This window comes from Hyperolius riggenbachi, chromosome 6, assembly GCF_040937935.1.
Source record: "Hyperolius riggenbachi isolate aHypRig1 chromosome 6, aHypRig1.pri, whole genome shotgun sequence".
Lineage (NCBI taxonomy): Eukaryota > Metazoa > Chordata > Amphibia > Anura > Hyperoliidae > Hyperolius > Hyperolius riggenbachi.
The window spans coordinates 225,538,924-225,565,059 of NC_090651.1; the positions used below are offsets into that span (position 1 = coordinate 225,538,924).

The 26,136-nt window shown below is 42.0% G+C and overlaps 1 protein-coding gene and 1 long non-coding RNA gene across 2 annotated transcripts in view; one reads left to right on the forward strand and one right to left on the reverse strand.

The window, feature by feature from the left end:
• The window catches only part of ERRFI1 (ERBB receptor feedback inhibitor 1), a 31,836-nt gene extending 18,035 nt beyond the window's left edge, over positions 1-13,801 (forward strand). The window contains exons 2-4 of the mRNA XM_068240483.1: positions 7,053-7,239; positions 7,359-7,432; positions 9,853-13,801. Of these exons, the coding sequence (XP_068096584.1) occupies positions 7,124-7,239; positions 7,359-7,432; positions 9,853-11,039 (1,377 nt within the window). The 5' untranslated portion in view covers positions 7,053-7,123 and the 3' untranslated portion in view covers positions 11,040-13,801. The remainder of the gene's footprint in view (positions 1-7,052; positions 7,240-7,358; positions 7,433-9,852) is intronic.
• LOC137521353 (uncharacterized) overlaps positions 1-26,136 on the reverse strand; it is a 95,839-nt gene that overhangs the window by 6,123 nt on the left and 63,580 nt on the right. Inside the window, exon 3 of the long non-coding RNA XR_011022106.1 lies at positions 8,403-8,526. This is a non-coding gene — a long non-coding RNA (uncharacterized lncRNA). The remainder of the gene's footprint in view (positions 1-8,402; positions 8,527-26,136) is intronic.

Here is a 26,136-nt window from a genome sequence, read left to right on the forward strand (position 1 = left end):
TTTTTAGTAGGTCCTGGGAAGCAGTGGTGGCCTGAGGCTTCCCTCTTCTTTGGTATTTTATTTTTTTGCTTTAGGACCACCTTGGGAACACTTTAAATTATCTAATGGCAAAGTTCAGGCCTAATGCCCTAGAACACCTTCAGAGTTCTTGTGGAATCCATGCCTTGATTGGACAGAGCCATTTTAGTGGCACAAGAGGGTATTAGGCAGGTGGTTTTAATGCTTTGGCTGATCAATATATAAATATATATAATCCAAGAATACTCTTAGATTACACCATGTTTTGTAAATGTTGGGCATTTCCTCCACCCACTGACTACATTATTCCTAGAAAGAGTGCTTTAACAAGGCCTAAACAATGTTTTTGCTGCATAGCTTGCAGCATTTCTGCATGCCTGTTTGCCATTTTTGTAGTTAGAGCCACATGCCCGAAGGCCCTTAATACTTGGTAATGGACGCTCTCTACCTCCAGGAAATGGCCCTGTGACCTGTTGGCTGCTTGCTTGGCAACAGTGGTCATTACATTTCTGTAGTAAATATAATCTCTCTAGGCAGCCTATTTACACTTAAATCTGCAGCTGATTCCTGTTTTCTGCCACAAACTGTCAGAATCCTTCCTTTCCCCCCCCCCCCCCCTTTTTCTTTAGAGCCTGCCCTGCATGGTGGCGTATTGAGTAGCACTTTCACATTGCAGTGCTGGGTCCCAGGTTCAAATGCCTAACTGCAGTCTGTATGTTCTCCCTGTCTCTGAGGGGGTTTCCTCTGGGCCCTCTGCTTTCCTCCTACATTCAAAAAAAAAAACAATAGATAAGTTAATTGACCCCCCCCCCCCCCCTTAATTGCATAGCAGGTTGTTACAGTGCTCAGCACCAAAACTAGGTTCCACAATATCAATCACCAGTCTCCCTCTGTGTTGTGAAGACACGGAGGGGGAATAGTATTAAACACCGCCGCAGATTTGAGCAGCAGCAGGGTGAGCCATCATTCAGCTCACCCTGCGCCCGGCTTACCAGCTGCATACTAATACGTATGCCTAAATTGGCCTTAGACTCTAATGGACATATGACTATGGTAAGGATTAGCTTGTGAGCCCCTCTAAAGGGAAAGTTGGAGATGAGACTATGAACTCTGTAGAGAGCTGCAGAAGATTTCAGTGCTTTATAAATACTAAATAATAATAATAGTAATAGAGGATTTACTATCTGGGATTTTGAAAGCTTAGTTCCACTTTAATGAAGGATTATAGCCAGCCTGAGCAGTGAGGTTTCTGGATGTGTAAAATGTCTGAGTGTTTAGTTGGGAGTGTAAGCCTTTGCCTCTGTCATCATAGTAAATTCCTGGTGGGAGTTTCAGTCTAGTCTGGGGAGATAAGTCACTTTTTATGAGCTTATTCAATCAGGTTTTTTAAAAAGTAGTAATGTACAGTGTACTGCAACCAATGAGATTTACCACAGCCAGATAAGTGACAGATGTGAGAGAAACTGCCCATATAAAATCACCATTCCTATCCTGTGGCAGGAAGTCTTGAAACTTCAGAATTTTATTTCCTGTCCCCAGGATCAGTAGGATTCATGCTAAAACCATGCAGCTAGCTCTTAAGGTAAATTAATTTAAAATTAAAGTTTTTAAGGGAACTGCAATTATGATTTCATACATTCAGAGTATTACAGATGTGTCCCTCTGAAATAGATTGAACTTTATAACCCATAATGTGAAACTTTAACTATTTAAAGTTACCCATTTTTGAATAGTAAAATTACTGTTTGCAATATTTATAGAGGTGTGATTCATAGGTGTATGGACTCTGCTCAGTCGTGGCACAGCTAATTGTAAAGGGAGGGGCTTATAGGTGCAGCGTGTACTCCTAATGTTAAAGTGCAAACCAATTTTTTTTCACCCTCTGTTAAAACCGAACACATCTCAGTCTACTGGGATAATAAAAATAGTCAATATGTAATTGTACAGTGCTTTGTTGCACATCACATATATTAGATCTATATTGCAAGAATGTTGTACAAAGGTTAAATAAATTCATGCTACATTTGTATCTACTAAATTGTTAACTTTGTGGTGCTCAGGTTGTAGTTATTTTACATTATCAGACATTAGGTAAATCTATGCACCATAGTACTAGTAGTAACTGTTTACTAATTGGTGTAAGAAAACTCCAGCGATCAACTGCTGTGTGCACAGAGGGCTGTTAGAAGTGTCAGGTGACAGTTGGGCAGTTGATCTGGTGAAGAATCTCTAGAAGGGCATGAGGTGATGTTTTAAAAGGAGGCTGAGGTTGTAATTATGTGTGACATCCGTGAGGAGAGTATTATTAAAACAAACCAGTTGTAAACTGTGCCTCCCTTTTCTGCCTCATTAAGCTGCTCCCATTGGTCAGCTGCCACCATCTCTAGTCATATGGTTCTGGTGACAGGATTAGTGGACACAAGCTTTAAGTTTGTACAGCCTTGTACAACTTGTTTAGCATGCAATTTAAATCGATGCTTGCTGCCCATAGCAACCAGGTTCTTTTGCAAGCCAGCATGGTAAAAATGAGATTTAGAACTAAGCCTAAGTTTGCCTTCTTAAAACGGAAGGTATTTGCGTTTATTCAGGTTGGAGTGAGATTTGAGGTGTCCCACAATGCATCACTGTTGAATATGCAAATCATCTCTTTGTTGTCCCTGATGGCTACCAACAGTCTTCCTCACTTATACTGAGGAAGAGAAAAGCAGGACCCAAACTTTCTGTTTGTCAGAGATTTAAATCGGTCATTATAAAATCTACTATCCAAAATGTGAAAACAGAGCAGACAACTCCTAATTATGTCTTCTTATATCTGTACATTAATTTAATGTTGAGCACATTTGTTACACAGGTTCTCTTAAGGCCCTTTGCACACTCGCCGTGTTGCATTGCACCTCGGTAGTGTTCCCCGCCGCAGCTCATTACAAGGGACATGCAAAACTAAGGAGAGCTGGTGCAAAGGCTGCAGTGCATTACCGCATTAAGAGCGTTTACCACACAGATCATGCAGTAATTAAAGTCAATGGTTGACGCAGGCAGTGTGCACGATGGAAGTGCAGTGCAGCCCACATGCTCGGACCGACAGGAATCCTAGTGACGTACTTCCTGCCTAGCAGGGAGTATGTCACTAATCAGGGGGTGGTCTATGCATATGAACCTGTCGCCGCACAGGGTCATATGAAGCCTCATTTCTGCAGAGCACGCACCACATTGCACCCAGTGAGTGTAAAACCAGCCTAAAAGGGAGTCTGTGTTGAAAGGAGCCGTAAGATCCTTTTTACAGCTGTGTTATCCGCACAGCCATACTATGCTGTAGGCCTGAATGATAAATTGAATTTTAACCAGATCACGATTTCGGAATCCTCAAAGCAGCGATTTCCGCAATGACACGATATAGCTCACTTCACTTCAATTTTTTTTTTTTTAAATCGATCAGACCTACTATGCTGCCTATTATCCGAAGCATATAGCTTTTGGGGGCCAAGTGTGGGCATCCCAAAGGCGGAATGAGATTTTAAGTTCTAAGTGAAGTTCAATCTCAGCTCCGGTAACCCACTCTACAGTTTCAAGTTATTGACAACTTTGGTTTTGTAAAGCTTAAAGATCATTTTGTTCAAGTTGAATTCTGTTATTTTGCAAAAAAAAGGTGTTGACTCTGCTCAGTTTCTTTAAGATTTGAATAACAATCAAGCAGTACAATTCTGATTGAACAGATCAGGGACATGTTACACAGCTTCAGGGTAAAGTTTCTGGCAATTGACAGTAAAACTTTATTAGGTATTCCTTGTTGTGACAGCTCACACCTGACACTATCAGCAGTTTCTACCACTTTTTGGACTGTCAGATAATCAGCAGCAAGCACACCTTTTATAGGGAGTTTCCCCTTTGAAGGAAATTCCCTTATTTGCATGTGAGTAGCACTAGTTGCACTAGCACATCACTAGCTGTGGGACTTGTCTGGGTGTCATAATTCTGGATTTTACCTGCTGCACCTCCTTCTGGTTAAATCTGGCATAACTGCATGACCACTCAGATAACACAGGGAACTGGTGCGCTTATGATGTACACACTTTAAAAAAATTAGTGATGGGTGAACATCGCAAACAGACATTGGCGAACCACCGCCAACAACAGCATGGCATACAACATTCATGAATACGATCGCGAAGGATCGTTTGTGATTTTTGCCCATCACAAAAAAGATATATGGCAAAATATGGACTTTTCAAACTTGAAACATGTTGCCTCAGCATGTGGTTATTTTGGTGCTGCTGGAAGTAATTATCAGGGTACCTCACCACGATAGGTACTGTAGTGTTTGGATAGGTTTGGTGTTGGGTTATTTGTTTAGGTATAGGCATGGGCTAGTATTAGGGATTTGCTTTAGAGGAAAGTGCAGCATTAATATAAGGAATTAATCAGAGAAAGGGATAAACCTAGGTGCAGTTCAGGTTAGATCTGTTGTACTTAAAAAGGAAGGTTACTAAAGGGCAGTGGTTAATGTGAAGTCCGGGTACAGAAGACTAAAGCAGCCCATACACTCAGCCGATTTTCTGGCCGACCGATCGATCCCGATCGATTGATCGATTGCAAATCGGTTGGCCAATCGACCGATCGATGGCCGATTTCGATGGATTTCCATCGAACTTGCAGGGTGGAAAATTTAGGTCGATCTGAAGAGATTGCTTATCAGTTTGCATTGGCCTTAATGGAAATCTGATGGCAAAAAAATGCCATCAGATCGAATTTCAATAGATTTCAAACTGAAATCTGTTGGAATTCTATCCTGGTAAAAAATGTTCTAAAAACGCATCAGATAGACCATCAGATGCATTTCTTATCTATCTGCTGCCAATCTGACGAGTGTATGGGCACCTTAAGGGAAGTCATTAGGAACAAAGTTAGTGGCTGGGATCAAGGTAGTGTTTTTATTTTGTGTGTGTGTGTGTGTGGGGGGGTCCTTTTGAGATACTAGAGTGTGAACCCTACCCCAGGAAGATTCTTGGTGGTTTGCAAGTAAGATCTGTGAGCAGCTCAGTCAGCAGGTGTCACAGTATAGATTTACTGCAGAAAGAAATGGACAAGCTGGATAAAATTGCCGAACTCCTGAATGGATAGGCATATACCTTTTTTATGTCAATGACCTTTTATGCTGTATCTGAGGTTCCTGTATCCATAAAAACTTGCTTAGGTAAGCTTTAGTCGATTTTTGTAGGTGAAAGTTGTGGTTTTACAATGTGTTTATCTATGCATGTAACTGACAGAAAATAGTTTTATAAAAGTCTAGGATGAGCCGATGCTTATTAAAGAGGAAATCCAGCAAACATGCTTTATAGAGCTTCACAATTCTGGTGGTTTGTGAGCAATAGGAAGCTAAGTCTTGCCATGGAGAAGATAAGGTAGTATTAATTGCTGCAGCAGGCATTTTCCTATTTTATTTAGCAAAAGGTACATTTGAATACCTAATTCATAGAAGGCAATTTTCTATAAAATGCATATAATTAAACTGTACCTGTACATTCCCAGTGGCCATCAGGTTTTATGCTAGGTACACACCATACAATTTTGTGTTAGATAGATGGCTCGATAGATAAATTCTGTCATGTCTGATATTATTCCGATAGTTTTTCTGGTAGATTTTTCATAGAAGTGAATGGAAATTGCTAAGAAAAGATAAGAGAATTGAGCGGACGGAAAATGGACCAAAATAACGCATTGTGTGTGCCTAGGATTAGGTGTGGAGCTGTACACACATTAGCTTGCATCTAAAGGGGCCCATACACCTGATTTTCCCGCCGATATACAGTAGATTTGATCACTGTGATCGAATCTGCTGTGAAATCGTTGACCGAACTATCGATTTCCGACCAAAATCCATCATTCCTGTCCGTGCGGAAGATTTCGCTCGATCGCCGGGTCGGGAGTTCGAATGCCTGACTACCGACGCAATACATTACCTGTTCCTCCGGCGTGTGCCCCCACTGTCACCGCTGCTCCTTCTCAGCTGGGCTCCGAGTCCGGCAGGCTTCACTTCTTCCTGTCCTGACAGGAAGTTTAAACAGTAGAGCGCCCTCTACTGTTTAAACTTCCCCGGACAGCAAGTTCAGTGAAGCTGGAGCCTAGCGCGGAGAAGAAGACAGCGGGGGACTCGCGCCGTCCGGATCAGGTGATGTATGCAGGGCGGCGGCGGCGGCGGCAACTCCACAGATTGCGATCGGTTTCATGCTGAAATCGATTCACAATCTGTTTGCAGTAAAGGCAGCCATACGATCTCTCTCTGATAAGATTCGATCAGAGAGGGATCCATCTGTTGGTCAAATTGATGGCAAATTGACCAGTGTATGGCCACCTTTACAACTACATTATTTAGTGGCTGGATGGAGAAGCCAGATTGTATATCAGCAAGGCTCCCCCTGGCTGCAAGGCCCCCATCCTGAATCTCAAGATCAGCTATTAGCAGTCAGGAAAACCTAACAAATCTCTTATGGACTATCCTTCAGTAGTGTATTGTTGTACATCTTTATAAAACTAGCTCTGATTTGATTTACTATATTTTTTTTTTTTGGAAGAACCTCACCTGATGAATCTCTGTTTCCAAGAACAATATTTCAGAGCACAGTTTATATTTAATGAAAACGCTGCCTTTTGACACTAGTATCCCTCTTTTGGTGGACTATTATTGTCCTGGGTTCACTACTAGAGCAGGAACTAGACCTATAGAGTTATATTGTTGAAAAGGAAGATCTGTGCAAGTGTTTTCTCAAATAATAATGAAGATTTCTTTTTTTTATTATACATTTGTATTGCACTGAAATTTCCCGCAATGCTTTTACAGAGAACGTCAAACAACTCGTCACAAATAGACCTACCTTGGAACTCTCAACCTGACCTGCACCATAGGCAACAGTGCTAGCCGCAGTGCTTGTTTAAGAAACAAAACTTGTAATAGACATATATACTGTACTGTGGTCAATGTTTATCTGTGATGTAGGCATACATCCAGTTCTGATCTGCTCTGTGCTCTTCTCTTTCAGATGCAGAAATGACAGCTGCAGCCAGATCAGGAGACTTCTGAATAGCTGACGTGTACACAGAACAAGGCACAATGACCACAGCTGGACTTGCCGCTCAAGATGTACCTCTGAAGAACGGCTTTCTGCACAGTGCACAAGGCCTGATGTGTGCAAAATCATGCTGGACGCATCACAGCGAGTATGACAAGTAAGTTATGCCAGCTTTTTCTGGCCTAAAATCTATTTGGATGATTATGTCCTTTTGACATATGACTGAACCAGGGATTTAATTTGTAAAATAGTAAATATGTTTTATCTGTTTTGTAGCACATTCTATGGTATGGAGCCTCTGTCCTTGCCCTACAATATGAAATCTGCACATCAGCAAATTCCTTCTCTCGGTAAGACTTGACATGGGTTACAAAGATTCTTATTTATTTCTATTTGTATCAGGATTGGGGAGATTTTCCATCACTTCCTGTCACCTGCTGCCATAGGACAAAATGATAAATCTTTGACTGCAACGCATGACAACTAAAAAACTTGACAAAAATGCTAACTCTGGCATGTCCGTAGTCCAGCCCAGGGACCAAATGCGGCCCAACAAGCCTTATCTAGTGGCCTCCAAAGCTCTCTACAGTTGTTAATTCCATGTGGCCCGCTAATGTAACTGCAGTGCTGCCTGCAGGGGCCACCTTGTGTTGCTGCTCTGCCTTCCCCTTTGCTTGCGTGTAGGTTATCACCGCCACTGCAGAAGTAGCAGCCGCTGATTAGCAGCCACCACTGTGCCACTGCAGCAGTAGCATTAGAGCAGCTGCCACTGTGCTAACTGCACAAAGTACAGCAAAGTCCCCTGTATCTGGCACAGGCTGGGATTGCCTGATGCCGGACATGTGTGCTTGCCTGAAAACACACGCATGCACGCACACACACACACCTCCCCATGCAGCAGAAAATACGTACCGAGCCTCCAGGCACAGTCTTCTATTTCTCCTGTAGCTCCCAGCGGCTTTCCAGCATCCTCTGTGTACAGCTCCTGGCGTGTCAACTGACCCATTTTGTGTCAGGTGACATGATGCCAGGAGCCGTGTATGGAAGCAGAAGGGAGCCGCAGGAAGGGTAAAAGATGGCACCTGGAGGCTCGGGAAAAAATGTCTACCCTACAATGCGCTGCAAACCCCAAAAAGCACTGTTCCCTTTATCCCCGGTTAGCTGAGACTTCTAGTTGCCGGAATTCCAAATAGCGGGGACTTTGCTGTATAAGGGTTATTTCCCATGGAAATGTTTTATTTGACAAAATGTCACAGGCACAGTGTATCTTACAACAACCAGAAAAAATTGTGTTGAATTTCTCTAGTTCGGCCTCTCTACCTCTCTCAAGAAACCTTCCTCACTCTGTAAAATATGTTGATTGTTGTTCCACTTCACACTGCTTGTATAACTTAACTTCTAAGCAGCTGTGCTGGCAAAACTACTGTGAAAGGTTAACGTGACACTGAAGAGAAAAAAAAAGTATGATATAATGAATTGTATGTGTAATACGGATAGTTGATAGAACATTAGTAGCAAAGAAAAGTCACATTTTTATTTTTAGTTAGCTGTTTTCTATAACATTGCATCATTCTCTAATCTTTGCAGTTTACAAATTACACTCTGTATTAAATTATGAAACCGAGCAGAGTTAATGACCCTTTGAACTTCCTGGCAGAAAAACCTTAAACAGTGAGAGACAGATTGAGTTAAGTGCTTCAGAAAACAGCACTCTAGCTGACCCAAGTTGGGTCTGAGAGCTCAGAGAAGCTCTCTTGCATAGATAATTGAAGTTTCTTAACTCTTCCTGTACTGGAAACAATAAGTGACTCCTATCTGTATTACTAATTTTCTATCTCGTAAGGCCCATACACACGTCGGATTTTTCCGAACGACGGGTCGTTTAAACGTCCCGTCGTTCAGTCGTCCTCACGCTAAATCGGGCGTGTGTACAGACTGTCATTCGGGTGATAAGACTGATTTTGAGCGCCGGGCGGATCGCTCAAGACAAGTCTGTACACACGCCCGATTTAGCGTGCGGACGACTGAACAACGGGACATTCAAACGACCCGTCGTTCGGAAAAATCCAACGTGTGTATGGGCCTTCAGCTGTACTACACATACAAATCATCATCTCATACGTTTATTTTCTCTTCAGATTCCCTTTATTGCAGTTACACTTTTTATTTTTTATTTTATTTTTTTGCTGCACAATTTCTGATGTGCAGCAGGGAGACCATACTGTGTATGTACGCTGATGACTTCATAATGGGTTATTTCTGCATCTGTGCCAGTTAGAGATCTATCCACTTCCTGTCAATACAGGACATAATGGAAATTCTCCCACATGAGTGACGGGGATAGCAATAACATTCAAGGAGGTTATAAACCCCTTCTACAGTATCAAAAGTTACAAGTACTTTTTCTCATGAGGATTGGCTTTTAAGTGCTGGGTGTTAAGTGCAAAATACTATGCTCTTGGTAAGTTCAGATTGTAGACTGATGGTCCACCGGAGAGAGCCCAGTTTTTGTCGTCTGACCTTTAGGAGGGGGAAAAAATTACGGATTGTTATGTATTTTTATTGAATAACCACACTGGGTGTCAGTGACGAAGGCAAGACATTGGAATTTTTACATTTCACCATGTCTAAAATAAGACTATAAAAATTGCTGCATGAAATTAATACCAGCACATTGTGCTGGGTAAGGGAAGTCATACGGGTGTTTAAAACTCGAACCCTAAACTCAAATTGAATCTATGTCCTGATCCAACTTTTTTGTCTCCCTTAGGTCAAATTTCAAGACCGATAATGACAAATGGACACTGCTGCTCAGAAAACTGCATGAAGGTCAAAAAGCCCAACTTCATTCATCTTGGTATGCCTATCATAGAGCATTCTACAAACTGTGAAGATGACCAGGTTGTTCCTTCCTTTAAAAAACTCTCCATGAATGGTGGTTCTGAAAGGACCCCTCCTTTGACACCTGTTAAAGGTGGACCACCACAGTTTTATGCCATTCCTTGTAGTGATCGAAGCTCTAGGCCTCTACCACCACTTCCAATTTCTGAGGATCATCCCTTGGATGATGCTGATAGTGAAGTTGAATTTTTTACGAGTTCTGAAACAGACTTGCTTATACAAGATGGAAGATCTTTAGCGTTCAGGTATGGTGTTCCAAGCCGACGTAGTTTCCGGGGCTGTGGACAGATCAACTATGCCTATTTTGACTCTACATCTGCCAACAAAACAGCCGATGAAAATCCATCGTGTCAACAAAATGGACATGTACAAATCTCTAAGCCTCAAAAACTAGAGCAAAATCACCGGAGATTACGACGGTCTCATTCAGGACCAGCTGGATCATATAATAAACCTGCTATTCGGGTACACACACATAGGACTTCTCCCAATTCAGACGAGGACAAACCTGAAGTACCGCCAAGGATTCCAATACCTCCTGGTAGGCCTATAAAGCCGGATTATAGAAGGTGGTCAGCTGAAGTTTCTTCAAACACATACAGTGATGAGGATAGACCACCTAAGGTACCACCAAGAGAACCTCTTTCTAGGAGCAACTCTCGAACTCCGAGTCCAAAGAGTCTTCCCTCATACCTCAATGGAGTGATGCCCCCAACTCAGAGTTTTGCACCTGATCCAAAATATGTCAGCACTAAAGCTTTTCATAGACAAAACAGTGAAGGGTCTGCCAATAAGATTCCTTGCATATTGCCCATCATAGAAAATGGTAAGAAGGTTAGCTCAACACATTATTATCTTCTACCAGAGAAGCCACCATACCTTCACAGATATGAGAAGTACCTGGTGGAGTCTAAGGACAATGGCTCTGAATCTAAGGTGCCTTCATGGTCTAGTGACGTTAGTTCATCTTCACTGTCGCCAAAAGCAGACATAAAGTCTAAATCGGACCTATTCCATGCTAAGCGTAAAGACCTATCTGATGTAGTTTCTCCATAAAGCATGGGGTAAACGGGTCACTATTGTACTACATTATGTTACGCATTTGTTGACTGGTTATAGGGCAATGCAAGGAAAATGAGAAAAGGAACTGAATTCTCAGAAAAACTGAACATATTTTCTTAACATTTTAAGCAATCCTTCCCAGTTTCTATGAAGCAAAAACTGAAGATATGGAGCCGATTAGTGTCTCCTTATTAAAAAATGTGAGCGTTACTCTTAATTCTGTTAATGTGATGGCAAAGTAAACAACATCTTTTGCGCCTGCTAAACTACTACTTGCTGTAAACCTGCAGTAAAAGGAAAAAAATAGATGAAGTGCCGTTGAAGAGTAAATGAGCAGTGGATGGTTGTGTACTGTTTGTGGACAGTGAGCTGTTTGGGGAAGAATAGTGCAGTATTTGTGAATCCTGTTTTGTGTTGTTGCGTGTTCTCGAAGTCTCATTTTTGTGTATCTCATTGGTCTGACTTTTGTGTACTAGACTTAAACTTGCCAAGCTGCTAGCAATGCTTTTACTAGATTAGAACATGTCAGTTTCTTGTTTTTCCGGTTCTAAAAGATACTAAAAAGCACAAACAAGTGGAATGTTTAAGACTTTCAGAACTGGAACCAATGTAAAAGAACACTTTGTAGCTACAAATTATGGAGGCTGTCATATTGGTGGGGACTGTGTTCAAGGCTAATTCCACCTATGTGGCTATATCAGTAGGGGCAGTAAAATTATTTGTTTTATAAACCCATTTTTCTTCAAGCTTGGATATATACTTTTACTGGTTCTTGAAGTAGAGGCCAAGTTAAATGTAAGTTAAAGATCCCCTGTTAATAAGGATAAGGGTACTTGAAACCTATGTTCATGATGGACCATTCTCATTTCAATCCATATGAGGAATGAAGAACATGCCAGTACTTCAGTTCTGTATCTGTTTACTCAACATAACCATTTCCACTGACTTTAAAGCAGATGAACTGAAATAAAGTGCTGTTCAGCCCATGTATTGATAGTAGAGGCATTTCTTGCAGATACTTCTGACTGGCTTTAACCATTAATCACCTGGCTAAATGACCAGTGCATAAAATTCTGCGCTGAGTGAAATGTAGATGTCTGTATTCAACTATGTATTGGGTGCAGTTGTAGCATAAACATTCCATGAATGTACAGTTACAACATAGCCGAAAGACACATTGAAGTAGTGCAATGACTTAGCCTTGGGTCGTAACCAATAGCAACTACTTCCATCCACTCCCAGTGTATGAGGAACAGGAAGGGAGTTGGTTACCGTTTATCACATGTTGCACTGTTGACGGTAAAGGGGGAAAAAATTGAGCATTAGAGCGCAGCATCCCATTGCAAACAAAGAACATAGGACTGGTTTCACTGCCATACCCTGAAATCCGGTTGCTATGGATTTCTGCTTTTTAATGTGTTACTTTTTGCTTTTCCCCTTCCACTGTGCTTTGCCTTACCTTATTAACTAAACCAATTATGCATAGAACCAAAATGAGCCTAATGGTGATACACATGCCATAAAATGATTATGAAAATGTATCTATGAAACCATTTAAAGTCAAGGCATTATAGTTTCAGCAGTGTATAAGCAGATGTGATCAGTTTTTCTGGCGTTCATGCAAGTTACATGCAGGTTGATATTGGGCCAATCAAATGCAGTTGCTATAGGTTTGGATTTCAGGCTGCATGGAGTTTACATGAAAGTAAGAAAAAATAGCATCTCCTTCTCCTAGCATCTCTCTATGTATAAAAAATTATTAGTTTAATTTGAATTTTTGTATGCACGTTTTTATGATAACTTCACTGCTGTGTCTGTTACTCCCATAAAATTCCCCATTGTGCTGCTAGGGTAACTGCTTACTGCATGCTTACTGCTTACCGCAGTTTAGTGTAAATACCCCATAATAGGGTATGTTCCATGCATAACTTCATCTATACTGGGTGATCGAGGTTTTCGCATCGCCCCCTCCTTACAGGAATACATTTACCAGAAAGTTGATAAGTCTTGTTTGGCAAGCTGTGCCACAACTTCCTGAAAATTCTGGTTCAGCCTCCATTCTTTGTAGATAATTTATAAGGAAAGTACTTGTAAATGGTCCAAATAAAGATAAAATGAAGAAGATGACCGTGTACTGCTATTGTTCTCTGGTTTAGTATTTGTTATAGATTCCAATACATGTTCTGCCTTTCTCCTTACATTGCTTTACTCGTTTCCCCTTCTCTAGTGCATCCTAAAGAGCTCTGATATACAAGCTGGTCTTGTCTATTCAGTATTTTATGCCTTTTATAATTTTTGAAAACACCATGGACAAGTGTTTGGTAAACATCATGGTTGAAATGGCTAGTTAGGGTTGTTGCACAGCCAGTTGGTTCCTCTTGAATGTATCCGCCTACCCTGGAATTGCATAATAATGGATTAGCGTTAAGTAAATCGTGCTTGATGTAAGAGAGAGAGCCTGATATTCTTGCATAAGAAGAGAAGGCAGGCTGATTTATAAAACATAAGCCACCAACTATGCCAAGGTAAAGCCATTCTATAAAATGACTACTATTTCCATATAGCTGCAGTCTGATTGTTAATGTACAGGTGGTCCCTGAATTACAGACACCAAAGTTACAAACAGCCCAAAAAATGTAAAATTTAATTCTGTGGCAAAAAAAAAAACCTCATTATTGAGAACATTTATGTTAATTTTTTTTTATTAAATATGATAAAATTACATTTTGCTGAGGCACAGAGGGGTGGGGCAGAGATGACACAGTGGAGGGGGCAGAGGGGAACTCTGAAAGGAACAGGGGGGCATAGATGAGGTAAAGGAGATAGATGGAACAGTGTTTTGACTTATGGACAGTTTCCAGTTATGAACAAACCTACAGTCCCTATCTGTAGGGACTTGTTTGTTAGTCAGGGACTACCTGTATTCACTAGTTCCATTTATCCAGATCCAGCTATGCAAAGAATCTTGCCATATAGGTGCCAGAAGACTCCTGCTTGACAGAATTTAGAAATGTAGAGTGTTTGTGGCAGGTAATTAAGAGTGAGAATATCAGCAGATACCGTCTAATCAAGTATAGATAAAATGTCTTGGCCAAACATTTATAGGGAATCTGTCACAAAAGGTGCGTACACACGTCCAACTTTACGCCTGATTGTCGTTTGAATCAGTTCTTTGAATGACTTGTCAGGCAAACAAGTCGTTTAAACGTTACATACACACATCCAAACAAAGCAGCAGACAAACTAATTTACATGTTGTCTGACAGACTGGACGTCGTCCAACTCTTTGTCCAACTCTCTTTACTTATTAGTTGGTCAAACAAACAACGGTCGACCAGTACACAAGTACTAACCTGACAGTTGTTGAACGACAGTTGGTCCAACTGATCCGCCAAGTGGATTCGGTAAACCGACTGTTCAAACGACAAGTTGGTCAGAAAAGTTGGACGTGTGTACGTGCCTAAAGATAGGCACCAGATTAAGCTGTGATTGAAGTAGTCATGCTGGGACTTCTGTGGATGTTCCTTAGAGATTTGGTGAAACTCGTTCACTGAGTTGCTGGCCTGCAGCTAGCATGCTTCAAGTCGGGGTATAGCTGCTAGTCATGCTGGGACTTCTGTGGATGTTCCTTAGAGATTTGGTGAAACTCGTTCACTGAGTTGCTGGCCTGCAGCTAGCATGCTTCAAGTCGGGGTATAGCTGCTTCTGTGACAGCTGAGACCATACAGGGAAGGCCATGCTAGAGATTATGTCTCCTAGGCAAAATCAAAGCAGCAAGATAAACACCTATCTGACCTACAAAGGCACTCTGAACCAGTAATAATATTGCTATACCTAACAATGCAAATGAAGAGGAGGTGCACAGTGGGAGATGAGAGAAAAAAAACTCCTTACCTTTACATAAGACAACAAATGGTGGCACTAAAAAAAAAAGTTTAAGAACCTCTTATGGCTCATTACTCTGGGTCAAAGCCTGCATTATCAAATGAATAGTCCCTGAGCTCTGTCACAAACATCTTAAGCATTTCACTCGGAACTTGGCCCAGAGGAATTCATAAATAAGCTAATAAAAGCCCTTATTTTGCCACCAATTCATGTCTTGTCTGAAGGCAAATCCACAAGTGGCCATTATCCACTGAGCACCTTTACATTTCATTGTGTTTATACTACTGGCAAGGGTTCCTGAAGTCCCTTCTACCACAGGACCATTGCAAGAGGAACCTTCTGACAACCAACAGTTGGGTGTGGCCCTTGAACTATCCTCCCTTCACACCTTCTGCAGTGGTTACCTTTTTCTCAGCAGTCCTGAACCACATGAGTAGCCACAGCTGCTGCTCTATCACCCTTTCTTCGATTCAAAATGCTATAGTCTCAGGATGGCTGCTGTTGGTGACAACTGCTGGAAGTGCTTATTGGAGGTGCTTAGCTTGCCAGAAAACATTTATACTGTTCAAATATATATTTGAAGCAATCAATGGATCTGCTTTGACTCTGTAATACTGCAGCTGCCATCATGTCAGAGGTGACAGAACAGGTTGCAGTCTGCACTCTGCTGGGTACAACATGGCTGCCCTACTGCAGTACGTTATGACAGGAGATGAATAGGTGCTGCTGGTTAACACAGACAATTCTGTGTGTTTTCTGTTTTTCTTTGTCTTTTTGTTTCTGTTCCTTCATAATCCAGTGATACACAAGCTGTTTACAGTTTTGAAACTGATATATATGGTATAATTAACTATTTAAGTTACTGTTTTTTTTGTTTTGTTTTTAATACAGACTAAATGAAGGTATAAATATTAGCGTTAAATGCACTGATATTCCGGCATATGTACAGTATTTGACAAAGAATGATTCTGTTCATTTTGTTATTTTTAAATAATTCTGTGTTATGTCTTTTAAAATTAATAAAACTATAATATACTTATTTATGACACAGTGTATGACCTCTCAATTTACTTAAAAATGATGTTTCTAACGAACGTGACCTTGTGCATTTTGAAGTGATCGGCATACCACAGTATTTTTCTGGGAATGGGGGGTATCATCGTGCTTATGGTGCACAATAGTTTGTAAACATCCTGTAAATTCTGCCTGCAAAGGGTTCAAGCAGTGTGAAAACTCCTTTCATTATTAGTCTTGTTTATTTATTTGTAGGGAATATATATTTTTGCTCTTCTAATAAACTTGGGGCATTCTGTATTTAAAGTACCTCTGAACTGGGAGGGGACTTGTCTAATAAATGTGCCGTTGTATGAATAGTGCTGTGACATATGTCTTATCCGCTCTCCAGTTTCCCCTTCATATTTTCTGGTATCAGCTGGCATCTCCTGCTATGGCGCTGACCTGGAAGTACTTCCGGGTTTCTTCCAGGTCAGTGCCATAGTCGTTTAGATGCCGGCAGATACGGAGGACACGGCAGCTGAACTGGAGAGCTGAAAAGGCAGTGAAGGGATCAAGGAGTAGGTGAGTTGTGCGGTGGTGCTCTTTTTGCAGGTCTTAAAACACCAGTACAGAACTCTTTGACTAAACTTGTGGCCTGATTTGCTAAGACCTCTGTGGAAAGCAACCTGGGGCTCAACAGTGGACTGCTGTTATGCAGTTAGTCACTTGCGTTAGTGTTTGAATTCGGGTTATTGAAATCTGAAAACCCGAATCTGCCCGTTACGGTGCTTCAGCACCCAGATATGTGAGCGGGGTCAGGGGGAGTCATGTGAAGCATGAACTCCCTCTGACCCTGTCCATCTTTCTGGGTGTTGATGCATGGTGATGGGCAAATTCGGGTGAATTTGAACGCCAACACTGTTTGTGATAATATAATCCCAGTGGGAGTGACAATTAGAGTTACTGAGAGGTTTATAAAGTAGTGGTGGTGTGACTGCAGCTGAATGCAGCAACCATGGGAAGGGTTTTTTTGATTTGTTTTTTGAATACGTCCATGGCGAGTTGAGTTTCTTAGTAACAAAAAACCTCACACTGCAAATACCTTCATGGCTGGCACTAAAATCCCACAACACCAATACTCACTGGCCCATATGCAATTACCTTCTTCACCTGCGTTTTCTCCTAGGAGATAATTGTTTCATTCTCTATTAAATTAACTTCCCAGCACTCTGCATTTGGAAAGGAACCAAAAATTAGGTAAAAGAGTTTTATCAAAACTATTTGAGTATTTTCTTGCTTGCTGGGGGTTTAAAAGGCATTTTATTTACAAGTTTATAAATATCACCTAAGAGAAAACTCAGGAGAAAAAACGAATAGCATATGGGCCTTTGGGCTTGATTCACAAAGCGGTGCTAACAGTTAGCACGCTGGTGAAAAGCCCTTTATCATGCCTAAACTCAGTTTAGGCATGATAAGTTTAGGTGTGATAAGTTTAGGTGTGATAAGTTTAGGTGTGATAAGTTTAGGCATGATAAGTTTAAGCGGCAACTGCGTTAGCACCGCAGTGCACAGCTGATCAAAAGCTTTACGCTAGCAAAGACTGGTGCACTTTGTATAAAGTTTAATGGCGCTGCTTTGCGTGCGGGACTTTGCAAGCGATCTAAACTTATCTAAACTTATCATGCCTAAACTTATCACACCTAAACTTATCACGCCTAAACTTATCACGCCTAAACTGGCTTTTCACCAGCATGGTGCAATGGTTATCATGCCTAAAGTCTTTTAGGCATGCTAACTGGGTTAGCACCGCTTTGTGAATCGAGCCCTTTGTGTCAATATGCAACCTTTTATCAGGTGTTGAAGATGAGCAACAGGGCCTCTTGTCTTGTGCGGCTAATTACTGCTGCAGAAGGTTGGTATTTTTTGAAAAATCTCAACAGTATTTTAACAAAGCACATAGGGCTCGATTCACAAAGCGGTGATAACCCAGTTAAAGACTTTAGGGGCCTGATTCACAAAGCGGTGCTAACAGTTAGCACGCTGGTGAAAAGCCCTTTATCACGCCTAAACTCAGTTTAGGCATGATAAGTTTAGGTGTGATAAGTTTAGGTGTGATGAGTTTAGGCATGATAAGTTTAGGTGTGATAAGTTAAGGCATGATAAGTTTAAGCACCAACTGCGTTAGCACCGCAGTGCACAGCTGATCAAAAGTTTTGCGCTAGCAAAGTCTGGTGCACTTCGCATAGAGTTTAATGGCGCTGCTTTGCGTGCGGGACTTTGCACGCTATCTGCACTTATCTAAACTTAGCATGCCTAAACTTATCACACCTAAACTTACCATGCCTAAACTTATCACACCTAAACTGGCTTTTCACCAGAGTGGTGCAATGGTTATCACGCCTAAAGTCTCTAACTGGGTTAGCACCGCTTTGTGAATCAAGCCCAAGGCGTGATAACCATTTTTATCATGCCTAAACTCAGTTTAGGCATGATAAGTTTAGGCATGATAAGTTTAGGTGTGATAAGTTTAGGCATGCTAAGTTTAGATACGTTTATTACGCGCGCAAAGTCCCGCACGCAAAGCAGCGCCATTAAACTCTATGCAAAGTGCACCAGACTTTGCTAGCGCAAAACTTTTGATCAGCTGTGCACTGCGGTGCTAACCCAGTTGGTGCTTAAACTTATCACGCCTAAAAACTTATCACACCTAAACTTATCATGCCTAAACTTATCACACCTAAACTTATCATACCTAAACAGAGTTTAGGCGTGATAAAGGGCTTTTCACCACGGTGCTAACTGTTAGCACCGCTTTGTGAATCAGGCCCATAGACTACTGTTGCTAAGGCTACACAAAACTCTGGAATTGTCAATAGGCCTGGCTACTGAAACTGAAATGGGGAGGGAAATGATATTGGTAAGTCCAACGCCTGAGACTCCAATATTATGGATTTAAAGAGTCATATTCTGTGGCGCTGTTTACTGAGGTGTCTTCAATTGTTTGCTTAGAGGAAACACACTAACTTATGAGTCAGTATAAAGGTACATACAAACATCAGACTATAGTCTTTGGAAAATGAAAGATCACAGACCAATCTTACCACCCTTCATGTAGTATGAGAGCCATACCTTCACAGTCTTTTCTATGGAGCTGAACTCCCCATCAGAAAAAAAATCTTTGCAAGATGCTGCACACACAGATGCTGTACAGACACAAACGATCAGTATCTGCAAAAGATCTGTTCCTGCCAAAGATCCGTTCCTGCAAATTGCATTCATAGGGTGCATACACACATCAGACCATAGTCTTTGGAAAATGAAAGATCACAGACCAATTTTACCCCCTTCCATGTAGTATGAGAGCCATACCTACACAGTCTATTCTATGGAGCTGAACTCCCCATCAGACAGAAATCTTTGCAAGATGCTGCACACAAAGATGCTGCAGACATTCAAAAGATCAGTATCTGCAAAAGATCTGTTCCTGCCAAAGATCCATTCCTGCAAAATGCATTCATAGTCTATGATATCTGCAGATCCTCATACACAGCTTGTTTAACAGACATTCATCTGCAGATCAGATCCACCAGGATGGATTTTCAGATCTGCAGATGATTGTCTGATCTGCAGATGAATGTCAGTTAAACAAGGTGTGTATGATGATCTGCAGATCTCATAGACTATGAATGCAATTTGCAGGAACGCATCTTTGACAGGAACAGATCTTTTGCAGATACTGATCTGTTGCATGTGTACAGCATGTTTGTGTGCAGCATCTTGCAAAGATTTCTATCTGATGGGGAGTTCAGCTCCATAGAAAAGACTGTGTAGAGTATGGCTCTCATACTACATGGAGGGGGGTAAAATTGGTCTGTGATCTTTCATTTTCAAAAGACTATGGTCTGATGTGTGTATGTGGCCATAGTCTATGAGATCTGCAGATCATCATATACACCTTGTTTAACAGACATTCATCTGCAGATCAGATACACCAGGATGGATTTTCAGATATGCAGATGATTGTCTGATCTGCAGATGAATGTCAGTTAAACAAGGTGTGTATGATGATCTGCAGATCTCATAGACTATGAATGCAATTTGCAGGAACGGATCTTTTGCAGGAACAGATCTTTTGCAGATACTGATCTTTTGTGTCTGTGCAGCATCTGTGTGTGCAGCATCTTGCAAAGATTTTTTTTTTCTGATGGGGAGTTCAGCTCCATAGAAAAGACTGTGAAGGCATGGCTCTCATACTACATGAAGGGTGGTAAGATTGGTCTGTGATCATTCATTTTCCAAAGACTATAGTCTGATGTGTGTATGTACCTTTAGTAATAGACCAGGTGCAGCAGAAGTTTTCCCCACTCTGGGGCATATGCAAAATAGATTGTAATGGGAAGTGCGGTGGAATCTGTATTACGCAATGCATGCAGTTTGGTACCACAACGTGTGTCTTTAACAGTTGCAGTGAAGTATACTTTGTAGGTACTGTATGTGTTGCACTGTAGGGACAATGTGTGATGCGACTTTTGCCATTCCCAGGTTTGCAATGCCCCAGTGTTAAAGTAACCTTACTCCCAGTGATGTTCTGCTGCAATTGCTTATTAGCTTAGGGAGTACCAAGCAACAACAGTGCATAGCAATTTACAGGGAAAAAATTTGCACCTGAAAACTGCTGGTAATAAAATATTTAAAGCAGTGATTCATTGTATTGCCCATGGGATAGGCCTGAGCTGCTGTAGTATACATGGATGCTTAAATTATCTGATATTGTGCAATCAGGTGAACTGTGCTTGGGAGCAGACCAGGGGATAGAGTTTCCAATGGTGAAAGGTGTGGATGACTGGGCAGGATAGTTTCCAGTGGGTGCTGGGAGAGAGAATTTCCAGTGGGGGCAGATGTGGTTGCTGGGAGGGAGAGTTTCCAGTGGGGACAGGTGTGGGTGCTGGGGAAGGAGAGCTTACAGTGGGGACAGATGTGGATGTCGGGAGGGAGAGTTTCCAGTAGGGAAAGGTGTGGGTGCCTGGTGGGAAAGTTTCCAGTAGGGACAGGTGTTTGGGGGGGGGGGGGGAACTAAAAGTGGGGATAGGTGTGGGTGTTGGGAGGGAGAGTTTCCAGTAGGGACAGGTGTGGGGTGTGGGTGCCGGGGAGGGAGAGCTTACAGTTGGCACAGATGTGGGTGCCTGGTGGGAGAATTTCCAGTGGGGACAGCTGTGGGTGCCAGGAAGGGAGAGTTTCTAGTCGGGACAGGTGTGGGTGTTGGGAGGGAGAGTTTCCAGTGGGTGTTGGGAGGGAGAGTTTCCAGTAGGGACAGGTGTGGGTACCTGGTGGGAGAATTTCCAGTGGGGACAGCTGTGGGTGCCGGGGAGGAGAGTTTCCAGTAGAGGCAGGTGTGGGTGTCAGGACGGAGAGTTTGCAGTGGGTGCTGGGGAGAGAGTTTTCAGTGGGAATAGGTGTGTGTGCTGGGGGGCAGAGTTCGCAGTGGAAGCATGTGTAGGTAATACACACGCGTTGTTCACTTTATGATGACTGACTTTTACAGAGTTTTAGAAAGCACCCCTACCTTAATATTCTATAAAACAGTGGATTCTTTTTCCTCATAACACCTACAGATACTGTATGATTTCCTGTGAGTAAGCCCAATACCAGCAGGTGTTTTGGAGGCTGACTAGTAGCTGATTAAGAAAGCATGGCTCATAACAGATACGTGCTGTGTGTCATGCATTTCCTATCTGAGATTACAAAGCCATTTTCAGCACATCATCTCATAGCAGTAAGTTATATCTTTACATTTTTAGTTAAACTGTGTTCCTGAGGCAGGAAAGGCCAAGGCAAACAAACCACCCTTAAAGGGAAGGTCCAAGCAAAAAAAAAAAAAATGAGTTTCACTTACCTGGGGCTTCTACCAGCCCCATGTAGCCATCCTGTGCCCTCGTAGTCACTCACTGCTGCTCCAGTCCCCCGCTGGCAGCTTTCTGACCTCGGAGGTCAGGGCCACATTGCATACATTTTTACGCATTCCAGCTAGTGCAGGAACAAAAATTTACGCATTGAACCAGTAACGCGTAAAAATGTATGTGTTAATGTTCCTGCACTAGCAGGAATGTGTAAAAATGTACGCAATTCGGCCCTGACCTCCGAGGTCAGAAAGCTGCCAGCGGGGGACTGGAGCAGCAGTGAGTGACTACGAGGGCACAGGATGGCTACATGGGGCTGGTAGAAGCCCCAGGTAAGTGAAACTCATTTTTTTTTTTTGCTTGGACCTTCCCTTTAAAGGGCTCTTAGCAGTCTATGAAGAATATTGGATTACTACACTCCAAACTTATAATTTTCCCTATGAAAATTATTTGTGCCTATAGATGTTTGTAGTTCATTTAAGTCATTTTTCTGTATTGTAGATATTCCAACAACTACTAATTTAAATGGTCTCTAAATGGGTGTGGCTTACTCAGCTTAAAGGGCAACTTAAGTGATTAACCTATCCCAACAAGCTGTTAAAGGGATCCAAGCAGCTTTTTTTCCCTGCATTTTTTCCTGGTTTCTAATAGCTGTAGGAGCTGCCCCCCCCCCCCCCCCCCTCAGAAGCCAAGCAGCAAAAATTGTACTGATGAGGCTGAAGACATTTCAAAATGAGAACACTGTCTACATTTACTTGAGATTTTTTTTTTCTGTATGGACTTCAGATTACTGACAGTGGGGTTATAAACTGCACAACTGCACAACATTTTTATAGATTAAATTTGTTTTAAAGAAATTAAATCTAACAAAAACACATTAAAAATGATGGCCACCTTGATGGGTAGTTTGCCAATCAAACATTGATTGGGAAAGGCCATTATTTATCTAATCAAGGGTGCAGGAGTGTGGGGGTGTCAAAGACTGCAATGGTATGCAATCCAGGGCTGCATTAGCTTTGTGTTTTCTGCTCTGATCTCTGCTCTGATCTCGTGAAGTGTTGCAAGGTGGCAAGTAGCAACAACTGATATCACGTAGCTGTACCTGACCATTTTATAGTGACATTTTGATGTCCATATGGGCATTGAACACCTGCTGGGCTGACACCTTTTGCAAAAAGGAAAAATGCAGTCTGGTAGGTTGGATCATCTCAGTCAATGGGGAAATGGGCAGATCCACCCTTGTCCTGACCTGTTTCCATTTGCTGAAATGCAATGGAGGAAAATCAGGCCATGATGCTGGCTGCACTGTCTGAGTAGATTATATCGAGGCATCTGACTGAAAAGAATGATATATTTCTGCCACGTAAGCATGTGCTCTATTTAACTATTTGCCTTATTTAACGATTTTTCTACGGCCAGAGTTTAGCTCTAAATTTAGTAATACAGGTTTTTTGTTTTTTTATAAAGATCCAAAATTCCAGTGTTTCAGTCTCTGGATTGTTCATGGCTAGCTAGCTATTGGTTTGCTATAAATTGCATAAAATTCATTAGAACAGGGTATCTGTTATCATGGGATTTCCAACATGCGAAATGCATTGTATCAGTCAGCCCATATAAAACAATGTGCTGGTTTGCATCTGGTATTTTTGAATATGTGATGACCATATATGGTATGCCTTATAAATGCACATGTGTGAATGCCACCTTTTAAAGGCCGACTCCAGAAGAAATATACTGGTTATTGTAGTTTAGGAAAGTTTGAAAGAGTTTTAACCGTTTTTCTATTGTTGTTTATGTTCCCATCTGGAAGTATTTCCTTCACTTCCAGTTCTGTCAGGAAGAAGGTAAATGTCTCCAACAAGCAGAGTTTTTTTGTGCTTTGAAGAAATCATGGAGGAGCATTTCATCAGGTGGTATGTTTTGCTGTGATCACGTTCTGCTTTAGCCTTCAAAAAAAGCAGAATCCTCAAAGTAAACCCGTGAATTTAGTTTGGACTAAAAACAGGTACTTACCTCAGGAGTAAGCCTTTGGATCTTCAATAGGCTTCCCCATCTTCCTCCTTCAAGCCTTTTGCAAGCAGGGACCTCTGAAGCCTGACCATTTATATTTATAGGAGTCTGCATTCTCTCTCATCCATCTCTCTTGGTGCATGTCAGGTGACAGACATCACATGACACACACCAAGGGACGGTAACAGATGTGAGAGGAAGCTGTCTGAAAACCTGATGAAGGATCAGGTAAATGGTTTACGTATTCTTCCTAGTAAAGACATCTCCATTGTGACTGAAGGTGGCGAGTCTTATCCAGGTCTGTGAAGTTGGAGTGGAGGAGTTGGAGCTATTTTGGGTACCTGGAGTCCTTAAAGTGAGGAGCTGGAGTGGGATGATTTTTGTACCAACTCCACAGCCCTGGTAAGTATTAGACTAAGGAGTCGGAGTCGAGGCGTTGAAGCGATTATGGGTACCTTGAGTCGGATGTTTAATAAACTGAGGAGTCAGATTATTTTTTGTACCGACTCCACAGCCCTGATCTTATCTATCTTATTATTTCGGTCCTCTGCACCAGGGCACGGTCTCAGTTGCAACCTCTGTGACCCCTGGTCTGACCACTCTAATTTGATGAATTCTGTAATGCACTGTAGAAAATGTATCGGCAATATATATGTTTATAACAGTAATTTTTATTCAGTATAATAAAGAATATAAATCTAAATGAATATCTAATTCAATAGGACAAATGTTGTGTATTCCTTTCAGACATCTATAAGATCTGAAAACAAGCTGTTAAGCTGATTTTTCCTGTATCCTTTTAATGCAGTGTCACTGATTTTCGAATGACATTTATTTACATGATCTGCATATAATTTACAATCACACACCTAAGACAGTCATCTTTTAATGCTTACACAAAGGATGGATAATTTTGTCATCGCCAATTACACACTTAGGGGTGTGGGCATTTAATGAGGTTACAGCAGAATGGGTGTTACATGGATGACAAACTCCTAATTCCTCCCTAAAATGGTGCAATTGTGACAAGCCCACGCCCCTCCAAAGCTCTGCACAGGGCTAAGCCTTATAAAATCCAACAGTCGTGGAAGAAGGCATGGAAGCAGCAGTCAGCATGTGCACACGACAGTTTTAGCTTGTGAATTAATAGTCACTTGTTTAACTCATTCATGCAATGTTATACTTTAGTGTAAAAACTGCTACAAACCTGCAGTATATCAGCCCTGTTTTGTTGTTGTTGTTTTTTGTTTCATGTTATATAAAATATTTCTTCATATTAATTTAAAGCTAGATATGATTTTCTAAATTGTACAGTAGTTCAAATTGCAGTTATTTGTAAAATGTTGCCCGCAGTATCTTGGGAGAACAGACTGTATATAATAATATTTCTATAGCGTTTTTCTCCCATAGGACAGCGCTTAAAGAGAATGTGTATATTTCAAAAAAAAAAACCTCTGGGGGATACTTACCTCGGGAGGGGGAAGCCTCTGGATCCTCACGAGGCTTCCCCCTTCCCTCCGTTAGAAGTCTGGGACCCCCCGAAGTGCGGCAAGGTAAATATTTGACTACCGCGATCCTGCACAGGTGTACAAGCGGCTCTTCTTTTGGGTAAGGCGGAAATAGCTGAACCTGATCGTATCCGCTCTACTGCGCAGAGGCGAGTCCTTTGCTATTTCCGCCTAGCTTGAACGAAGAGCCGCTAGTGTGTCTGCGCAGGATTGCGGAGAGATAAATCACTGCTTCGGGGGAGCCAGCGCTGGATGCCAACAAGCTTCAGAGGTCGGGGAAGTCTCATTGGGACCCTGAGACTTCCCCGTCCCGAGGCAAGTGTCCCCCAGAGGGGGGGTTTTAGTTACAAAGTCTCGTTAAGCTCTCTTAAGGTGGCCATACACTGGTCGATTTGCCATCAGATTCGACCAACAGATAGATCCCTCTCTGATCGAATCTGATCAGAGAGGGATCGTATGGCTACCTTTACAGCAAACAGATTGTGAACGGTTTCAGGCTGAAATCGGTTCACAATCTGTTGTGGTGGTGCTGCTGCTGCTGCCGCCCGCCCGCATACATTACCTGCTCCGCCGGCGCGACTCCAGTCCCCCGGTCACCGCTGCTCTGTCTGCGCTCTGGTCTCCAGGTCCGGCATGCCTCACTTCTTCTAGCCCGGCAGGAAGTTTAAACAGTAGAGGGCGCTCTACTGTTTAAACTTCCTGCCGGGCTAGAAGAAGTGAGGCATGCCGAACCTGGAGACCAGAGCGCAGACAGAGTGACCAGGAGACTGGAGTCGCGCCGGCGGAGCAGGTAAT